The sequence below is a fragment of the Lepidochelys kempii genome, chromosome 6 (genome assembly GCF_965140265.1).
Source record: "Lepidochelys kempii isolate rLepKem1 chromosome 6, rLepKem1.hap2, whole genome shotgun sequence".
In the NCBI taxonomy this organism is placed as follows: Eukaryota; Metazoa; Chordata; order Testudines; family Cheloniidae; genus Lepidochelys; species Lepidochelys kempii.
Genome location: NC_133261.1, coordinates 59,169,165 through 59,191,011, shown reverse-complemented (window position 1 = coordinate 59,191,011; position 21,847 = coordinate 59,169,165). Strand labels below are relative to the sequence as shown.

The 21,847-nt window shown below is 43.4% G+C and overlaps 1 protein-coding gene across 6 annotated transcripts in view; it reads right to left on the bottom strand.

Moving 5' to 3' along the window:
- The window catches only part of PRDM11 (PR/SET domain 11), a 62,440-nt gene that overhangs the window by 9,952 nt on the left and 30,641 nt on the right, over positions 1 to 21,847 (bottom strand). For 3 of the 6 annotated variants that reach the window (XM_073348086.1, XM_073348087.1, XM_073348088.1), the window contains 2 exons: positions 4,230 to 4,417; positions 89 to 739 (listed from right to left, as the gene is read on the bottom strand). In XM_073348086.1, the coding sequence (XP_073204187.1) occupies positions 89 to 739; positions 4,230 to 4,417 (839 nt within the window). Of the gene's footprint in view, positions 1 to 88; positions 740 to 4,229; positions 4,418 to 10,669; positions 14,868 to 16,911; positions 17,325 to 21,847 lie in introns of those variants that run through there. The other 3 variants (XM_073348089.1, XM_073348091.1, XM_073348090.1) reach the window with 3 other exon arrangements.

The window sequence follows — 21,847 nt, the reverse complement described above, 5'->3', positions numbered from 1 at the left end:
AAAACATTTTAGACATACACAGCAGATAGTAACTCCATTACTCTCCTTAAGCAGGGTTTGAAGAACATTCTAATTCTGCATGACTTACCTGTGGGGTCAGACAACTCTTGGAGCTCGGGTACCTGAGATGGTACAAGAGGCGGCTCAGGTAACTTGCTAGATCTCAACATGTCTAGCTCAGCCTGCAGCTCACGGATCTTCTTCTTCAATCGTATGCAATTGGGACAGAAGGAAGTTGTGGGGATTTCATGTGAGTTGCCTTGAGTCGATGCTAGCGATAGCTCAGTTGGGCTTTCTGCCTTGAGTGACAGAGGCTCTTCATCTTCATCTTCAAGGAGGCCCATCTCTTTGGCCGCACTGTAAGAGGAACCATGGGGGACCTTCCATTCACCTTCATTTTGGTTTCTGCTAAAGTTTGGGGAGCTATGTCGAACGGCAGCTCCACACCTTTCAAAGATGTCTTCGGCCTGGTATTTGGATGCCTTTCTAATGGAAAGGGGTGTGCTTGTTGTTAGCTGGTGCTCTTGCCGCTTTGCTGACTCTAGGGAAGCCTCCAGGACATCTTTGAAGATGAGATCTATCTTCTTTTTCTTCATCTGGGTGTGGGATTCCCCCTCATCACAGCTGCGCTTGTAGGGGCTCTTCCCTTGCTTTAACGTGGTGAGCTGGAGGGGGCCTCTCATATCCTCTTGATTTTCCACATTTTTTTCTGACTTTTCCCTCTGTAATTTTTTATCTCCTAGAAAGGAAAGTGAGGGGTGGGGATCATCAAAGAGAACTATGAAATATTCCTCAATCCAAAACTAAAAAGAAAAGTAAAAAGCAGGCCAAATCCCTGCATATTTGTTGATTGCATTACAAATAAGGGAACTAAAAGAATTCAGTGGAAATCAGGACTCAGAAGAAGAGGAGCTCTACTAACGGGCAAGCCTTCAAAATGGAGAGACAGTATCTAGGCAGGTTTCAAAGTAACAGACGTGTTAGTCTGTATTCGCAAAAAGAAAAGGAGTACTTGTGGCACCTTAGAGACTAACCAATTTATTTGAGCATAAGCTTTCGTGAGCTACAGCTCCCTTCATCGGATGCATACTGTGGAAAAAGACATTAGGACCCATACATTTTTAAGAGAAGAAAAACTATAGGCATGTTGCCGAACATAACAGGTATAACCAACCTGTGCTGGAATGAGACTACAGAATTAATCACTGATCACAGTGGAATCCAGGGCTCTGGCCCAAATACCTATTGCCTTTCTGGAAGTACAGTGACTACTTTGACTTGGTAAAAGGTATCAGGTGAACAACACATGAAGCTTGAGATTCAGAGTTTTCCATCAGAACCCCAGAGTCTGCCCATTTCACAACAGAAAGCTTGGAAGGCCTTTTCATTCTGTTTCAGTTTGAGGCTCTTTCAGAGACGAGAGCGCAAAGAGATCAAAGACTTGCAGTCTTAATCCCTGTGGTACATGTTGCCAACTCAGCTAAAACTGGTGAATGCCCTCCAAAGTTGGGACAGCTATCTTGTCCCAATGGATTCAAACAATGTGGCCGCTATTCAAAATTAAAAAATAAAAGCAACATTATACAAATAATTAATTGCTTAAAACAAAGGGAATAGCCAGATTTCCTTACCTGGATATTCAAAGGATGATAGGTTTGGTTCAATTTCCATCTTTCTTCTATCTTGTAAATAACTTCAAGCACTGGTGACTTCCCAAACAAGAGGTTGCTTTATGCTGATTTTTTGTTTTTAAACCATATTCATGCTTTCATAAGTTACAGTGTAGGAGTTACTAGGGTCTTTCTGAGGAAAGCAATGCTAAGAATGCAGAAACGATGCAAGACTCAAAACACTCAGGGTATTCCACTATATGGAGGGCTGGACTGGACAACCAATTTCATGCCAGGTTGTTAGGTTAGGGTTGTATCCCCACCTGCCGTCTTGTATGAACCAAAACAACAGCCTATGTTTCAATGCATTTCACCAGGGCGTTTCTAAGGGCTTGAATATTTTACCTTATTTTTTCCCCTTTAGTGGAGGATTGCAGCCAGAAATAAAGGAAGTGACTTAAGACTGATCCTACTTCTTTTATAATTAAATAAATGGTTCAGCCCCCTATAAAGATATTAAACCACAAGAAAAACCCTTATATAATAGGTCTTAAGGCAGAAACTCTGATGATAAAAACAAAATGAAAAATAATAGCAGCTTTGTTACTTATTGGGACTTTACAAAGTCTGTCTTTTTACTTGGCAGGCTGTAGAGGACTGTGCATGCTTTGGGTATGCTTCTAAATATAATATTATTTAAAAGATTTCTATTTTCTACTGATCAGCAAGGTGAAGCACCTTCCAGAGCCGCCCTCAGAGCAGATGCTGTAAAATCTGGGAATTCTAAAGAAAGTCTGCAAGTGATGCTCAGGGTTTGTCTACACTTACCGGGGGATTGATGAGCAGCGATTGATGTATCAGCGGTCAATTTAGCGGGTCTAGTGAAGAGCCGCTAGATTGACCACAGATCGCTCTCCCGTCGACCCCTGTACTCTACTGGATCGAAAAGAATAGGGGGAATCGACGGGAGAGCATCTCCCATTGACATTGCGTAGTGTAGACCCTGCGGTAAGTAGATCTAAGCTATGCGGTTTTGAGCTATTCACGTAACTCAAATTGCGTAGCTTAGATCGAATTTCCCCTGTAGTGTAGACAAGGCCTCAGTATTTGCAATGTCTCCATTTCTGTTCTGCAATACCGAGCCCATTGCAGAGAGCGACTGGCTGCCAGAGATACCTGCAGGTTTCTCGGTAGGCCTTTTCAACCATCTCAATTTCTTCTAAAACAAGATCATGCAGCAGGATGGTGAGACGCAGACCCAGTTCTCCACTACACACATAGTTTCACTCTGGTCCAATGTGCACTGTGACTTAATCTCTGAATTCATACAAATCCAAGGTCTAAATGCAAGTGTGGTGTTTGTGTGGCAGGGCTATTGATTTCCAGAACCTGTGTTATGGGCATTCAGGCTCAGACAAGCATTGGGGCATACCACTTAACTGCCAGCTGACATGTGGGAAACCCAGGACATAGTCTTTCCCTTTAGTATCTTCTGAAAGTTTCAAAATGTTTGAGCAACTGGCGACATGTGTGGGATAAAGCAACTCCCCATAAGCTTGTATACAGTACAATTATTAATATAATTGTTCATGGAATAAGTGCATATTCACCAAATATTATCATTGATATACCATATTTCCCATGCGTAAAAACCAGGGTGACAGACTAAACAGATCTTCCAGGAGGTTCTGCCCTACCCATGTTTTAACAGAAGACACCTTTTACCAAGTCAAGGCAGCAGCTGTGCAATAATACACATAGGCTTTTTAATTATAAAATTGTATTTAGTTTGGCTGCCTCTCAGAGGCCCTGCCATTCTGTGGCTGGGCTTGCAAATAAATTCCCTTGGTCCCCTTTGTGTCATTGCATTGTACAGACAATCAGGTGCATGAGAGGTTTTGTGATTTGTTTTGTTTTTGTCTTCCTCTAAATCTCTGAATGCTCTGGCAACTGAATGCAGGACCAGTTCATTTGTTCCAGTGTGGCTATTCCTGCAATAAGACAACAATACTAATCCAACGAAAAAATAATCTGATTCCACTGCCAATTACAAAGTCTGCCATATGCATTACAAGACATGTAAAGCTGTATGTCTGATGAGCCTCTAGCCAATGCAGTGATATTCCCAAATTGACTCACTGAAGAAAGAGAGAAATTATGTCAGGAAAGCAGACATATACAAAACACACCAAGGAAACATCCCTTTCACATGCACACAGAGCCATCCAAATACTAGATGATCACAATGGTCCCTTCTGATCTTGGAATCTATGGTCTTCAGAGAGCCACCAGCTCAGCAGCCTTCAGAAAAGAGAGCCTTGTAGAGGGAAAGCTCTGAGATCCCAGTGCTTTGTTTCAGTTTCTTACAGTACATGAAGTGAAAATGCCCTTCTGTGATCCTTCACTCCAAAACGTGTGGGTTTTTTTAAACTCGTATCTATCCCAGGGAACCAGGCAGGAGGGACTCTGCACTCAGTGGACTTTGGTTATAGAAGTTCAGAACTCCGTATAGAGGTTGAGTATTATTTATTTATATTATGCCTTCGATCGAAAGCACTTGGTGCACAAAGCTTGATCACAGACAGGGAAAAAAGGGATGATGTGAAGGAAGGAACTCACCTCTTGTGAGGTTTCTGTTGATTGTCTCCTGGGACATACTATGCAACCGCTTCATGTAATCCTCACTGTACCAGACTCTCAGCCTCTCCCCAGGCCGGATGTCCCGACAGGCTCGGAAGTAAATCCTCTCACTATGCTGAAAGGCCATCAGATTCTGCTCCCTCTCCTCTCGGGATATGACCACATACCTGAGGGAGAGGATAAAGTAGGCTTGAATCATAAACTTCAGTGGAGGTGTGCCCCCTCCCTTTCTTATCAAAGTCAACTGAGACACATCCACAGTCATGCCAGAACGATCTTCAAAGACAGCCACAGAACCAGCAAGATTAGATAACATTGAATTATGGACAATGATATGTCAGTGTATAGATACAAGAATATGAACAGGGATACCTAAGGACTATTAAACAGGTTCTTGAGTCTGTGGCAGCTGTTTCAGCCTGGGAAGAGAGGTTACTACTTCTATTACTGTAACAATTGTTACTACTTCTATTACTGTAACAATATACATGCCGTATGAAGGACTATCAGTGCTAGTGCTTGTGACGCACACACTCACCTTTGACATTTTTCTTGCCTAAAATGTGTTAAACAGAATTGGTGACTTCCTGGACTCTGGTCTTCCTGGACTCTGCGACCCCCTGTTCCACCCCAGGAGTCTTGGAAATGACAGAACCTTCTGGCCTCCCACCAATCCTGGCCTCCCACCAACAGCTGCTCAAACACCATTTGACCCTTCAAGATAAGCCATATTTCTTAGCTTCTCCCTTGCTGGTTAAGCAGTACCTGGGTACTCAAAAGGGGGAAGATCATGGTGGCTGATGATGAGTGCATGAGCCAAACATTTTGAATTGCAGTCTAGGAAACTGAGAGATCATCTACACTGGTGGCTTTTGCACGTGTGCAGTTTCATTGGTATCCAGTACAAAAGAATACAGTGTAGAGAAACTCAAAATGCTTGAAATCCAATAACACAGGCTAACGACCTGCTAATGACTTTTGATTGAAAGATCGAAGTTCAACAATGAGATTTTTTTTTCCTGTTCTCCAGAAGCCCAATTTCAGCGCAGTGGGAACATGGAAATTAATCTTGCTAGTCAACCCATCCTCTACATGCATCTCGATAATATACAGATTTAGAGTATAGAATAGTCAGAATAGTCTAGAATAGAATAGTCAGGCTAGCGCCTCCTTTTCTTCATCTTGGAGGAGGAAAGAAAGGCATCCTGTAAGCCATAAGCGTCCTATCCATTGCTGCTTAAGTACTTTTTGTAGGCATATAGGACTAGAAGCAGAACCCGAATACTGTGCATATAAAACTGGTTGATCCTATTTGAAAACTATATATTTATTATAATTTACAACATCTTCTCCCCTTCTTACTCCTCTTCTCTTCAGCTTTGAAGGCTCCATGTCACAATCACCCCAATGTCAGTATGGGAGAGCAGCCATTATGCCTCCTTCTACAATCTCCTTCCGTTGTGCCTTGTATGAATCATTGTTAATTCAAAGCACAACTTCTTTTTGGATAGAGAAATGTGTATATTTTTCCTTGAATTCACATTCTCTCTCTCTCTCACACACACACAAAATTACAGGGGGAAAAGTTCACAAACTTGATCAAGTTTTGTAAATACAAGAAACAGGTTTGCAAAGCCTCCGACAGCATGAGTTTCAATCAGCTCTGGTTTTAGTGTTAACCAACTGCCCGTTTGACTGGAATCAGCTATGTTTTATATACTATTGTGCTACATACAGTACCCACAATGGTCTATAGTCATCAGTAATTATGCAAACAACAGCCTTTATCACTCCCACCAGCAAAATAATACGAACAGCCTACGAGACTTTTTAATTAGCCTTTTATAAATATGTCAGAAAAAGTGAGCCCTCATTCACAGCAACGTAGCACTGGGAAGGAGGCTACTAGGGATTGTGCTTGTGCATCAGATGTCATGTCTGTGTTGACCTATTCAGGCATTCAAAAAACAATGCATAGAGCACCCAGGAGATATGCTGCTTCGCTATGATCTGTTCCGTGGTTAGTCCACCTGAGCAGCATAAGTGAGTGCAGGGAACGTTTGCCCCAGCACAAGCAAAAGTACGGAAATGTTCCAGTGACAGTTAAGGCCTGATTCTCCAGCTACTCTTCATCCCCAGCCTCCCAGTTGAGTGAGAACGTTGATGAGATGAGTCTGCTCCTCTACACAAGCACAATTACTTTTAGATATTTAACAACTTCCACAAAGGCATTCATACTTTACAGAATGTGCACGGTTCAACCCAGTAGCCAACAACACTGATATTTATAGGATAGTATCTTGTAGGGCAGGATAATGTTGTATGTGCCCAATAACTAGATTTCTCATAGAGATTTTGAGAATTCAGTAAGGTTCAGCTTTGTGTGAGAGTGAACTGGTAACATTTTCTATTAGGTCACACAAGAACAAGATAATGTTAAAGCCACGTTTTCCTGTTACATGGCTTACTATGCCTGCCAACCCCCCAAACTTCTCAAATTTTCTGCCTGATCCTTAGGTACAGTAAGGACCCACAATTCCCACCCACTTTTCTTTTGCCAGCCTGGCTTCCCCTCCCAGGTACAGTGCTGGCTGCACACTGTTTCTTCCCAGCCCAGCTTCCAATATAACCTACCTTGACTGCCATTTCCTGACCTTCCATCACACCGGGAACTAGTGGTGTGTATGTGTGAAATACAGAGAAATACAGCAAATGCTATTGTGGATCCAACCAGTGGTGGATCTAGTTCAGGCTGCCTGACAGTGGCCAGTACTGAATTCTTCAGAGGAAGGAGCAAGAAACCCCATAATGGACAGTTCTGGGATAATCTGCCCATAGGTAAATTTCTTCTTAGCCTTGGGCAATTAGTGGTTGGTTTAAACCCTAAAGCAGGAGGCTTTGTATCCCTTATATTTTTCCAATCTAATGTAAATGTGGATGTTCTCATCCATATAACTAAACTTTTAAAATCCTACCAAGCTTTTAGCCAATAATATCCTGTGGCAATTAGTTCCACAGATTCATTATGCATTTTGTAAAGAAGTATTTCCTTTCACAAGTTTAAAATTATATCGTCACTGAATGTCCCCTTGAGGTGGGAACCATGAGAGGAGGGGGGGAAAACACTGGAACTGGCAGCATGGTTAAATGGCAAGGGAGATTCCTGGAAAAATAATCAAAGAATCAATTTGTAAGTACCTAGCAAGTAATAGTCAACATGGATTTGTCAAAAATAAATCATATGAAACCAACCTAGTATCTTCTTTGACAGGGTAACAAGTCTTGTGGATGGGGGAAAAGCGGAAGATGTGATATATCCTGACTTTAGTAAGGCTTTTGATACGGTCTCATAGGATCTTCTCATAAGCAAACTATGGAAATGTAGCCTTGACGAATCTGCTACAAGGTGGGTGCACAATTATTTGGAAAACCATACTCAGCATTTATCAATGGTTCACAGTCAAGCTGGAATGGCATATCCAGTGGGGTCCTGCAGGGATCTGTCCTGGGCCTGGTTCTATTCAATATCTTCATCAATGATTTGGATAATGCCATAAAGAGTACTGTTATAAAGTCTGCAGATGATACTAAGCTGGGAGAGATTACAAGTGCTTTGGAGGATAGGATTAGAATTCAAAATGATCTACTGGGAGAAACAGTCTGAAATAAATAGGATGAAATTAAATAAGAACAAATGCAAAGTACTACACTTAGGATGGAATAATCAACTACATAAATACAAAATGTGAAATGACTGCCTAGGAAGGAGTACTTTAGAAAAGGATCTGGGGGTCATAGGTGATCACAAACTAAATGAGACTCAACAATGTAATACTGTTGCAAAAAAAAGCGAACATAATTCTGGGATGTATTAGCAGGAGTGTTGAAAGCAAGACACGAGAAGCAATTCTTCCACTCTATTCAGCACTGATAAGGCCTCAACTGGAGTTCTGGGCACCATACTTTGGGAAAGATGTGGAAAAATTGGAAAAAGTCCGGAGGAGAGCAACAAAAATGAATACAGGTCTAGAAAACATGACCTATGAGGAAAGATTGAAAAAATTGGGTTTGTCTGGAGAAGAGACATGGTAACAGTCAAGTATGTAAAAGGTTACTATAAAGAGGAAGGTGACAAATTTTTCTCCTTATCCCCTGAGGACAGGACAAGAAGCAATGGGCTTACATTGTAGAAAGGGAGATTTACGTTAGACATTAGGAAAAACTTCCTGTCAGGGTAGTTAAGCACTGTAACCAATTATGTAGGGAGGTTGTGGAATCTCCATCATTGGAGGTTTTTGAGAACAAGTTAGACGAACACCTGTCAGGGATGGTCTAGAATAGATAATATTTTGTTCTTCCTCAATGCAGGGGACTGAATTAAGATAACCTCTTGAGCTCTCTTCCATTCCTACATTCTGTGATCAGAGAATTCCTGGCTGGGAAGAAAGGCTAGGTGATTCTGCATTTTCCCAGAAGACCTTACTGAAGCCAATCTCCCAGCCTTCCCTGCTCCTGTGCAGACAGCTCTCTAGTGGCCCATACCTACTTTGGAAAATGGTTAGTTCCCAGCTGTTAACCACCTAGCAATTAACCAGTGTCTTTGGCCTGGTCTACACATACAAATTACACTGTTTTAATTCAACCTGTTTAGGAACTGGTGTAGTTAAGATCAGTACAACCCCATTGTGTAGGGATTTCTGAATTTGTTTAAGAGTGCCTTTGAACAGTATTGAATCATCTTAAAACTGAGGTAAGGCTACATCTACACTGCAGTGGCATAGCTACGGTGCTGCAGCTGTAGCATCATACTGTAGACATTTGCTACAGCAGCAGGAGGGGTTTTTCCATCACTGTAGCGAGGTGGTAGCTAGGTCGACAGAATTCTTCCACCAATCTAGTGGTGTCTACACTAAGGCTTATGTTAGCTCAACCACATTTCTCATGGGGGCAAATTTTTTCACATCCCCGGGTGATGTAGCTAGGTCAACCTACGTTTTAGGCGTAGACACTGCCTAAGGTGCTCAAACCAATTTAAGACTGTCTACATGACGGGGTTGAAGCAATTTAACGATATCTACACTCAAAAGTTAGGTTGACCCTGCTACAATGCTCAGGGGGTGTGAAAAATCCCCCCTCCTGTGTTACATAGTTGAGCCAACCTAACCACCGGTGTTATCTAGCTAGCATCTCTTAGGGAGATGGAGTAACTACAGTGATGGGAGAGCTCCTCCTGGCATGGGAGTGAGCATCTACACTGAAGTGCTAGGGCAATGCAGCTGTAGCACTGCAGCATTTCTCGTGAAGACATAGACACTGGTACAATTTCTGACAAGACCTTAAGGCTGTTTCCCAGCAATATTAGTGAGGTGAGGTTCCAAAAGGAGAGGGATACTGGTGACCATAGACATGTGACTCAGTCAAACCCATCCATCTGCAATTGCTTTGGGTTTTGAAGAGGTACCTGCAGATTACGGGGTAAAGTGAAAATAATGAATTTTAGCTCTCACAGGGGTCATAAAGTCTCCCAGCTGTCCTATGCCCTGGGACAGAGAAGCCAAAGTGTAAAGTCATAGTAAACTCCTCTTCAAATGCTGACAAGGACTCTGCCCAGTCTATTCCGACCCAGCAAAATGCCAGGTCTCAGATCGACAGCACTGTTCAGATATTGCACTGCCCAGAGACATGGGAGCCTGCCGCTCTTGCTGGTGTGTATTAACTGGAATTGATTCCTTAGCTGTTGGAGAGGCAAGCGGGCAGCAGCAGTGATCCTAGCTACACAGAAGCTGGCCCTGCAGTATGTGCTTTCCATTTAGTGGCTAAACGCTATTCTGTATTCCCTTTACACCGCTTCTTACAGCTGACTCTGGACTCCCAGAGGCCAAGAAGCTCTCAGGTCTCCCTGCTCAGGGGTGGTTTGTGTAGCTATTTCTCACACACTTCAGAAGTAAGGGGGATTTGGATGGAACAAGGGGACCCAGTGGAGATTCAAGTATTGGAGAGAGCCACAGGCCACTGGAGGGCAGGGTGTGTGTGTTGTGGGACAGTTGGGAAGCCCTGGAAAAGGTTTGTTGTGGGGGAACCTCAGTCATTCTGCCCCTCTCCCCTCAGCCTCCCTAATCCTGTTCTCTTTGTCTCCCCCCATTTACCTGCACTATCTCCTCCCTGGGGGCTCTGTGCTGGTCTGGTGCCAGGAGAAGCCGAGGGGAGGGAAGAGAGAAGCCCACCTGGCTGCCTGAAGGCAGGCGCCACAGCTGACCCAGGAGGAACAGCAGCAGCTTGCTGCCTCCATTTCAGTGGCCACAGGAGGTGCCTACCTGCAGCCCAGCCACAAGCGACAGGGCTGCCAAAGGCTCGTGTGTCACTCCAGGTTTGTGACATTTGGCAGCCCTGGGATGTCTGGGAATGTCAGACAGCAAATGGATGTGGCTTCTGAGATGGCTGCAAACACCAGATCTTTAACTTTAGCTCCCTGGCACAAATCCAGGCAGAGATGGAGTGGGAAGGACAAATGACCCAACAAGCATGTGTGTTAAAAGTGTTATATATTTATTGTAATTTATTTAACAAAATACTTTTAAAGAAATATTTTTCCAGCATATACAAGAAATGGAAATACTGGCGTAAGCACAGTAATATGCTTCAACACGGGCACTTTGTTTCTCAGGCTTCCACCACCAGTCAGTGTGATGTGCACAGGAGGAAGTGCCCTTTGCAAGACAGTACAAAGCAACCATTTCACTGAGGGTCTACAAGGGCAGACAATTCCCACCGGGAACTGGGCCCATTAGTAATACCCCACAGAGGAAATTCAGGGATATAACTTAATCTAGTCATTGGATTTTATAATATGTGGCCCTTTCTCGTCAGCAATCCCCTGAGCCCTGATGTTTCAGGGGTTTGCGCTTTAGGCTGTCCCATTAGCAGAACAGAAAACAGGGTCATCAGTGGTGGCTCCAGACATAAAGAGACTAAGCAAATGCCTAGGGCCCCAAGCAGCTCAACGGGGGCCCCCCATTTAGTATTACCCCCAAAATACTATTCATCTTATTTAATGTGGAGATTTTAACAAGCATATTAGTATGTGTTGTGTTGGTACATTTTTTGGTTTGCAGAAATAATGCAGTTAGTATTTTTAGGGAGTCAGTAAGAGGTAATGGAGTGCCCCTAAATTATTCTTGCTTAGGGCCCCCAAAGGACTAGAACCACCTCTGACGGTCATCGCTCTTTAAGTGCTTCTATAGATTAAGGGCTTTATTCTAAAACATTCTGAGTACCCATAACCACCATAAATGTCACTGGGAACTGTGGATGCCTACCAGCTGCAGAGCTGAGGCCTCCATTGTCTAGCTCTAAGAGTTCCCATGGCAGCTCCCCAAGGACAACATAACCAGTGGGGCTAATCTTGCAGTTATATCAACAAGACATTGGCATGGACCAAATATTATAATAAATATAAACTAAGAATGTTACTAATAATATTCAGCAGTAGCACCATATTTACTCATACAAGCTTTTTAAAACATTTGCCATTTCTCAGTTTCTCCTTAAGCCACATTAGAAAAGTTTCTCCAACCTCAGCCGAGACCAAATACATTCCCCCACCATAAAAACCAAAAAGAGTAGTTTTCTACAGAATACAAATATTGCAACTGAAGCAAAATGGCAGACTAATAGAAAGGAAAGCAAGCATTGCCCTGCTCTGGCCTTGATGCTCTGGGGAAATTCCTCTATGAGATCCAAAGTTGATTAATTCTTAGAAGAAAGGTGGTTTTCTCCTCACCAGACCTTGGCTTTCTTGAACTAGAGCGCTTTCTCAAGCAATTAAAATTTAACCTATTTGTATTAGGACAGTAAAATAAAAATACACACACCAGGAATGGCTCAACCACTGCAGTAACACTGAACTGAAGTATTTTAGACAATTCTCACAGTATATTTTAGAAGAGAAATGGCAAACAGCTGAAAGAAGAAAACACTCTTAACAGTTTCAGAACAGTAAAGTAGGTCTCACATATTGTGCTGTCCGAGTTCCCTGTCCACTAAGGCTTTGCCTACACAATCTTTAGCTGAATTTGCAATTGGCTTGTGACAAGGCTGGCTCTAAACCAGATTTGTGTTCACATACTCAACATGGTTAGTACTTAGTTAGTAACTGTGGCAGCTAACCTTGTGTCACCATTTCAAGAGATCTAGGAGAACATGTGCTGTCTCTGTGCAACCAGGTAGTAACACTTGTGTGTAGATGTGAACCCCCCAAGTCTGTTCGTGTCTCCAGTTTGGAAAATTCTCCTGTTACCCAGCTCTATGAACAGTAGGACATCCCAGAGAGCACAGGCTCACAAGCTGCTGGTGCTGCTCTGCGTGAATGTCCTCTTGGCACACAGGGATAACTGGCCAGATGTTTCTGGGGTCTGAGGTGGCATGACAGATGAGGATGTGGAAACCAGGGTAACACCCAATTGTGTTGTGAAAAAACTGCTGTGCGGATTCAACTCAACAAGGTGTGTTGTAGCCGGGTCGGATGAGGGTGCTAAAACGCAGTTTCAAAACCAAGATTATACATGTAAAGGCAGAGGGAGCCTAGGACAACAACAAAGTTTAAAATGCTGAAACATCGTTCTCGCTTGTCTGGACAGAAACAAAGTGTTTGAGGTTTTAGCTTAGATATCTATCAGGAAATTTAGATTGTAAGCTCTTCAGGGCAGAGACTATGCCTCAAATTCTGCCCTAAGATACCCCATTGTAAATAATTCCACTGAAGTCAATAGAATTACACTGATGTAAAACTAGTGTACATGAGATCGGAATCAGGCACTATGTCTTTACTTGTTTCTGTAGAATATCTAGCACATTTTTTGGTGCACAAAAACAATAGAGGTTATAACACGTCAGAAAGGAACATGGTACAACCCTGTTTGGCCACAATCACACTACAAATACTAGCCATGTTTAACCCTGACTGTGACGTGCAGACAGAGCCTCAGATACACTCAAGGAAATAGATGGATTAAACCCTGCTGTGCAAGTGCGTGCAATACTGCAGGGTTCTGGGCAAGTGCAACACCACATCTTTGAGGGTTTTATGGAATCATGGGAGGACGGAGTGGTCATCTAGTCCATCCTCCCATGCTAAGGAAGGATTAATTATACCTAGGCCATCCCAGATAGGTGATCATCCAACCTTTTCTTAAAAGCCTCCAGTGCTGGGAATTCCACTATCTCCCTTAGAAGCCTGTTCAAGTGCTTAGCTATCCTTATTGTTAAGACATTTTTCCTAATATCTAAGCTAAATTTTCCTCTGCTGCAAACTAAACTGGATTACTTCTTATCCTACTCTCAGTGGACATTGAGAACCATCCTCCGTGTCAAACAATGCTTGGACAGTCTCTCCCAAGTTGCAGTGGGTGGGAGGTTCTCTCTGCATCTACTTTCTTCCCATCTCAGCATTTGCACTTTTATATCCCCATTCCCAAAGCTGCATATAATTATTACAGTAAGCCCTGATCTCCCATTATTGCAGAGCACAAGATAAACTAATGAGCAATTACAGCCTTTAAAGCTATAATGATGCATCACTTAGTTAAGAATCTGCATAGCACATATGCCAATTTGCAGGATAATAGTGGGAGGAAAGAGGCTGGGATATTTTGTGGTTTGGTTTTTAAAGGAAGTTTGCAAATATGTTGCCCTAATAATGTTTCACAGGCATCCTCCAAGATCAAAGAAATCAGTCTAATTGCATCTCTCAGCCTCTAGAGCACTTAAGCACAGGGGGCCCTGATGGCTCGAAATAGCTACAAGACAAAAGAATTGAGGTTTAACTTCCCTACAATCCAGGTTCTAAAAGGCTTGAGACACCTGTTTGTCAGTCCATCGGGCCAGGCCTACTACTCAGCTGCCATAACTCTGCTTTACAGGTAAGGGGGGGCCTGCTGCTCCTCACCATGTAATACTGATCCTTGGGTGGAGGCCCTGTGAATTCGCAACAGCTCAGGATGGACCTCCCTTCTTTTATTTAACATGAAGCAGATTAAAAATGGTGTTTTCTCTTTTGTGACCTGGTAGTCCGTGCAGGAGCAGGCTGCTTTGGGGGGCTTTGGTTGGACTCTGCATGGGGCTCAGATGGGTTCCTTGAGCAGGGTGCCTGCAGGACAGTCCTTGGGGTGGCATTAGGGTCCTGCACCCTATGAAAAGCCTGGACCCCATCACGGATTTCTGTCAGGGTCTGGCACATCTGGCTGACTTGCCCAGTCAGGTCAGTCATCCTCTGACCAATCACATGCATGCTGTCCGCCATGTCTCTGTGGATAGCCACCAGCTCCTGGCAGAACTGCCTGAACAGGTCTGTCTGCTGGGTGTGGGAATGGAGTAGTTGCCGATCGAAGCTAGAAAGGGGCGGACTCCTGGTGCGTGGGTGAGGGGGTTGGTAGGATGACTGGGCATGTGGGGACAAGTGCTGCACTTCCTGCCTTTGGTTGGTAGCTTCAGATTGATCAGATGAAGAAGACGTGCGGAGGAGAGAAGGCCCAGAGAGCTGGCTGGCTTCTTCACCATCCCTCTGCAGTGATGAGAAGTGGTGCTCCTGTGAGGGGCCTGGCATTTCCTCATCTTCATCAGCTTTAAACAGAACAAGAAGTGCAAATTATTATGGCAAAACTTTCTCTCCCATGACTTGTTTCAAGAGATCTTAGAGCAGCTGGAAAGCTCTCTCTTCACTATCCTAGCATTAGAGACAAGCCTCCAGATACAGTTTTTGGTGCATAACTTAAATGTGCTTGCCCATGTAAAGCAAATATTAGCACCTGAGCAACAAATGTGAAGGAACCCAATCAGTTGAGGAGGGATCCAACCTGAGAGGTTATCCAGTATAACCACATGGGTCAGGATTTGTTACCAGAAACTAAAATAATTTTAAACAATAGTGATGACCTACCTTCTCCAAAAGCACAGCTAAATAAGAAAAATTGCATGTTCTGGTTAAATTAAGACAGCTGGCCTTCAGGCTAGTGTCAAAACTCACCAGAGATGTGTAGATATCTGATGACAAACACCTAGTCATGTACTATTGCTTATATTATATTTTATATAATGGCACCTGGTCCTTGCCAAATTTGACTTGCATTGCAATATTTTTGGTTTGGTGCCAAGGGATGTAATTTGGTAATGCTGCTTTAAAACAACAAGACCCCAAGTTAATTAGGTATGTTAGACTGTTGCAGGGGGAAAAATAGCCACACAAAGAAAACCCCACTTCACTGTAATGATACTGATTGCAATAAAAATCTCGTGATAACCCTGTTCATGGGCATATGTACAACAAATATAATGATAATGCCTTATACTTCTAGCTACCGACTGATATTCTCACACAGACATATGAACTATTTTGAAAAAGGCTATCAGTTAAGACGTGAACCTCTGGATGATAAAGGCTAGAAACCCCATATAAATGTGCACATTACCCTTCTGATTCTGAAAGACAGATTACTGATTTCCAAAGGTAGGCACAAGGAGTTATCTAAGGGCATGTCTATCTTGCACAGAAAAACAGAGATCATCCCCCCCACAGGGTTTCAGAGCCCAAGTTCCAGCCCGAGCAGGAATGTCTACACGGCTATTTTTAGCCCCACAGCCTGAGGCTTGTGAGCCTGAGTCACTAAACCCAGGTTCTGAGACTCAGCATCATGGGTTTTTCTTTGCAGTATAGACACACCCTGACTGAGCCTCACTTTGCCAGTGCTAGTATTCTGTCCTTGCATTTCTATTAACAACGTTAACTGGTAGAGCACTAAGGGAAGAGACAGAACATGGTGGGAGAACACCAAGAGTGAAACTATACTTAGTCTACTTTCCAGAATAACAGATATCCCTCCTTCCCTACTTCATATCTCCATAGGCTTACAGCAAAGCAAGTGCCACATCCACACAGAAAAATTCATAAGTAAAGGCAAAAAAACAAACCAAACCAACACAGAGTAGAAAGCAATTTAGGCCTACAGAGCTGGAAGGAGTTAGTGAATTTCACTATAAGAAGCGTAACTAAAAAGCAGAGTCAATCTTCTGTTTCAGGAAAGAAAACAAATCATTAAGATGCCCTTTCTATTGATATTACTTGCACTGAACGCTCAAACCACTAGATAAGAAGCCCACAATGGCCTGAGCACAAGTGTCAATAGTCACCATAAAAAGAGGACCTTGTTGAAGCTGATTATAGTGCAGCGGATCCATTAGTAATGGGATTTGTTGAGAATCTCCTCCCTACTGGGATGCATGTTTGGGAACCCTCCCTAGTCCTTCATAATGGTCTTTCTACCCACTGGAAGTAGTTGCATCCAGCTCCCCATACCTGGTTGGCTTGGGTAAGGCTTCGATAGCTGCTGTCCACCCCTTAAAAAGGCAGAACCTTATCACTGTACAATCATAAGAGGGGGGAGACACAATAGGGCAAAAGGCTGGGAGAAGTTGACGCAAAAAAAAAATTTAATATGGGATGGGGGAAACTTGCTTCCATCTCACTTCACCATGATCAATAGAGACCTACTAGCGACCAACACCACAGTGAGCAGGAAGGTACAACACCTCATATCATACACAAATGACACCTTTGCGTCAAAACTGAGATATGTGAACATAAAACAGAGGTTAATGTAGAGATACTTACAGCTCGTTGATGGGCTGTCAACCACGTCCAGATCCGCTCTCCGGAAGCCGTGCATCTGGTGTGACGAATGCAGCGTCGACTCGATGGCTCTCTCGTGGGCGGTCAGGACGATGGCCGAGGGCCGCCCCGTGCTGCCAGGGCTGGAGAGGGACCTCTGCATGAATGCCAGTTTGTCCTTGGTCCTTCTCTTCATGTCGTCCCATCTGTGCTTAATGTCTTTTACAGACCTGGGGACCTGGCTGACTGATGTGATTTTCCTGGCTATGCCTTCCCAGATCTTGTCCCTGTCAGCATGGGATAGACGCATTGTCTCCCTCCCAAACAGCATGGCTTCGTTCCGGGTCACCTCAGTGACCAGAATGTCCAGCTCTTCCTTGGAAAACTTGGGCTTCCTCTTTCGTTCAGTCATATTCCTTGGGTTGAACATCCCACAAAGCACAATTGGGTAAAAAGAAATCAACGCCAAGTACCACACCCCCCACATCCAACCACGTGACCAGTGCTGCACTGGGGCTGATTTCCAGCAAGACGGAGTTGGTGGGACCAATTCCACCCACACCCACAACAAGCTTTCAATATTCCTCAGTCGAGATAGAAAAGGGCGGCCATTTTGTTTTTTAAAAGGTAACTTTCAAGCTTGAAACTCGGACTATTATGGAGGTGCTAGGTTGAGCGCCACAATTAAGATTGAGTTGAGTTCAAAGCAGGGATTCAAAGCCTTTTGTTATGTATGAACATTTCAGCATATCCTCACCAATACACGGAATAGTGAATGAATTTTGTGAGAATTTGCGAAGTCCATTAATTAGCTTATGAAGTAACAATTAAAAAATGGGACCTTTAAAAAAAACCTTAGTATGCTGTGTCTTGACCTTACTTGTGTGTTCTAAATGATTTTAATAAGGGAACACAATGCAGACTCAATTTCCCTTACGGTTAAAACTCATTGAAATCTTATCTACAGGCTACCATATGAATACTTTTTTTAAATTTAAGAACTGATTAATAGTAATTTTTTTACTTATTATCTTCTTAAGTGAAAGTTTCTCCTTCAGTGTAGTTAACTAATACTATACTTCAGAGAATTCCAACAAACAGCCGTACAGTACACTCACTGAGTAGTGCCCGGTCACTATGCCACTCATCCAAGTTTGGCCCAGCTGTCCCTCTGCCAAAGTGAGCAGCAACACTATGAGAACTGGTCCTGGTGGATCCACAGCATAGCCAGCCCAGCCATGGCAAGTGTACTTTATGGCTATTTATTATTCATGTGCAGAGAGGGGCACAGAAGTGTATGTTTACATAGGGCCCAGTGATGGGTTAATCTGGCCCTGGTGGGTGCAGGAGAATGGAAGACTGGAGGGGCAGGGGAAACAGGTGTGCACTGAGAATACAAAGGACCTGTAAACCCAGCTTACCTAACCAGTATGTTCAGGGTGCTTTGTGTTATTCCAGAGCAGAGTAAAGCAGTCAGAACACAGGTGACTCTGGCCTCAAAATTTCAAATAAACATGATTTAAGGTTGACACTACACATCTTCCAATAATTAAAAATATATGATAATGTTCTCTTTAGATTTCCTGTTCAGCATCTATGTATGAAGTTTCTGATCATTTAAAAAAGGAAATTCTCACAAAAATCTACATCAAGATGGAGTAATGTTTGGAAATATATATCTGTAATTTAAGGTAAAAACAATCAATGATGATGTAACTAACCCCAAATCAAACAATTAAAACCCAGGAAATTCAGACATATGCTAAAAATTAAAAGAAATCAAAACATATTAAGTATGGAAATGCCCAGTTAGAGCATTCAAACCACCTTAACTCTGTGCTATAGTAGCACTGTGGCGGCAGGGGGAAAATGAAAAAAAATCTAAAGTGTCCTTAAAAATAAGTTTAATCTAATCTGGGACCACACATTAAAAAGCCTAATTTTAATTATATTGTTACTGAACGGTGTCACTATATGTTCGATCAGAAGTTATAGGTAATGTCATGCAGTTTGGGGGGGGGGGGGAGGAGGGAGGGAGTGTTAATTGAAGGAGATCTGAAACAAAAGGTCCTGTCTGCGCGGCATGGACACTAAAGATCCCAAGATACATTTTAAGGGGTAGGTAATATGTCCCATTTTTGTAATCTGCACTAGTTATCAGGAGGTGCTGCCTCCCAGTGTGGAGAAGTTTGGGATACATTGGCATGAAAGGCACTAGACAAATGCAAACTATGACAAAAACATATGGAAAAATAAGTGGACCCCTTTCAGGTGTATTTGTTTGTTTTCCTTAGTACTGTTATGTTGAGGGAGGGGTGAAACTTCACTGAAGGCACAACAGCCGCCCTTGTTCAGGATCAAGGAAAGAAGCAGTTAAGCTCCTTTATGGAACAGGAAACAACAGGAGCCACTGCCCAAAACACAGGCCACATAAAAGGCTGGTCAGGAGGTGGGCTATGTGGGCTGAGGGGTTTTACTGGAGGCTGAATGCAAATACTGAGGGTGGGGTATTGTTCTGGTGGAGTTGTGTGTGTGTGTACACATCTGCCTGTGCACAGATGATTCCAGAAACACCTCAGAAGCACTCAGAGAAGGCAGCAGAAAGCCGACAGCCAGAGCAGAACATGTAGCGTGACCCTGAGAGAAAGCTAAGAGAGAGCTTTGGGGCAGAATGCTGGCTGGGAAAAGAGGACTGGAATATTTGCAAGGGAACTGTCTCCTGTATGATTCCTACTGTGTTCAGGGAAACTGGGACTTTATGCACATTCTTTGTAAATAAGCAGAATTGTATCAAACAAGTATCTCACGACATCATCAATTTCTTCTTCTAACTGAAACAACCAGTAAGATTTCCAATACTGGCTAACTGTTCTGGTCAAAAGGGGTAACAGTATGATAATCTCTCTACAAAGGGAAAGCTGGCGGGATTTTAACAGAGAACTCACTTGGGAGCTGCTCTGAGCAAGGTAAGCTGACAGTATTAACAAGACTGAGCCCTGTCTACATTACTGCTTTCACGACTTCTGTCATTGCTGGAGCTGCACCAGTGGTGAATTATGGGTCCCAAGTTTGCCATTGCGGCTAATGCCATACAGGGAATTGCACAGTGAATTAGTCACAAGCTAGAGTGAGATGTGGCAGTTTCAGGTCCTAGGGGCTCATACCAATTTTTCCTTCTGAGTCTGTGCATCAAAGTCGAATTTTCCTTTCAGTTTGCAGTTTAAGAGAATCCAAACACCAAAAAACCAAAAAACTCTACAAAAACTGGGAAGCCTGGCCTGATACTAAGTCAAAACATGAAGCCAGAAAGTGTCAGGTTCCCAGCAGACCTGGTTTCCACAGGGTTGTGAGAGGCTCGCGCAGTGTTGTGATAGTTACCAGGAGCCTGGGAGGAGTTTTGGGTCGGTATTAAAACCTAGTGTTTTGCCTTTTAGAGCTTCTTCAGGCCTCTAGTTTTGGCACCTATTGTGTGAATGGAAGAAGGCTTTAACTTTCAAGCATTGTGGCCCACGCAGAATGTAATGTGGGGTGTTGCCAGACCCTGCCCACAGGAGTCATAACAGCCCATCCATCATTTTGAATTCACTCCTTAGCTCAGAAGGAGCAGGGCCCCAGAGACAGCTTAAAGCTGTACAAGTTTCACTTTCAGTTGCAAAGGAGTATTTGAGAATTGCTAATGTGTGATATACAGAACCGTTCTGAATACAAAGCCACCTACACTCTACACTGCTTCTGAGGAGCAAATGCACAGTGACTTTAGATTGCTGTTTGCAGGGAGCTTGTGGCTCCGTCAGAGTTTCAGAGTGATACTGCTTTATATGACTTCTTACTTCTTCACAGCAATTCACTGAAACAGGAGGACCCATAAGAGCCCTCAGGTCCCACATGCTGAGAGCTAACAGAAATGGATGTATGCAACCCAACTTAAACGAGCATGGACACTGAAACCAGGCATCCATCCCCAGCCATGCCCAAAGGGCTGAAGAAAGTAAGATAGTGCTATTACAAACCCATCCCAACTGTGTGCATATGCGGCCATCATAAACGTGGTAGGAAAATGTTCCCAAGGAGTTGCACCAACAATGCTAAACTTAAAAAAGCAAATACACAGACAGTTCCATGCACATATATGCACGTGGTGAGGTAAATTAAGACTTTCCTATCCCCAGAGTGGGGATTTGGACCAGGTAATAAGTTTTTGAGAATTCGAGTGCTCTTTTCTAGCAACAGCTTGGAGACTGTAACCTGCCACAGAAATTCTAGGACTCTCACATATGAGACACCACACTGTGATAATCCCCTTAGATATTGCCACAACTCCAGATGCTTCCCTTCACCATCTTCCAGTGAGGACAATGGTGAGTCACCCAGAAGGGTGCCCTAAGGGCTTCCTGCCCTATTTCAAAGGCAGTTCCATTTTCCAGACGTGTCCCCTGCTTCATCCCTTATGACAAAGGTCACCAAGAGCTGTATGAAGTGTCTCTGCCACATCCCAAAAGTAACCCAATACAATGGGGCTGGTTCTGGGTTTTGTGAGAGCCCTTGTAAGATTCGGGATCAGGGTAGATTCCTGGGTTCTTATTAAAGCTGGAGGCAACATAGCAATTTTGACTGAGGTTTGGTTTGAGTCCAGGCATTTGTTCAAAGCCAGTCCCTATGTGAAGTGAGACCGAGGAAACGGTTCACACAAACCCCTACAAACAAAACCACTACGTTCCACACAGTATTAGAGACAACAACCCTTTACGCAAAGAGGAGACTGTTACAGTGACTGGTTCTTGGATCAGTGGCCATCTCAACATGCAGCCCAGCTCCAAGAGCTTCTCAGAGATTAAGCATGAGAAGAAGGAAAAATGCAACGTTGTACATGTCACCTAACTGCTGCTCGTCACTTGCCCTGTCTTGTGTTCTTCCTTTCCTTCTAGCCACTGCCCTATTT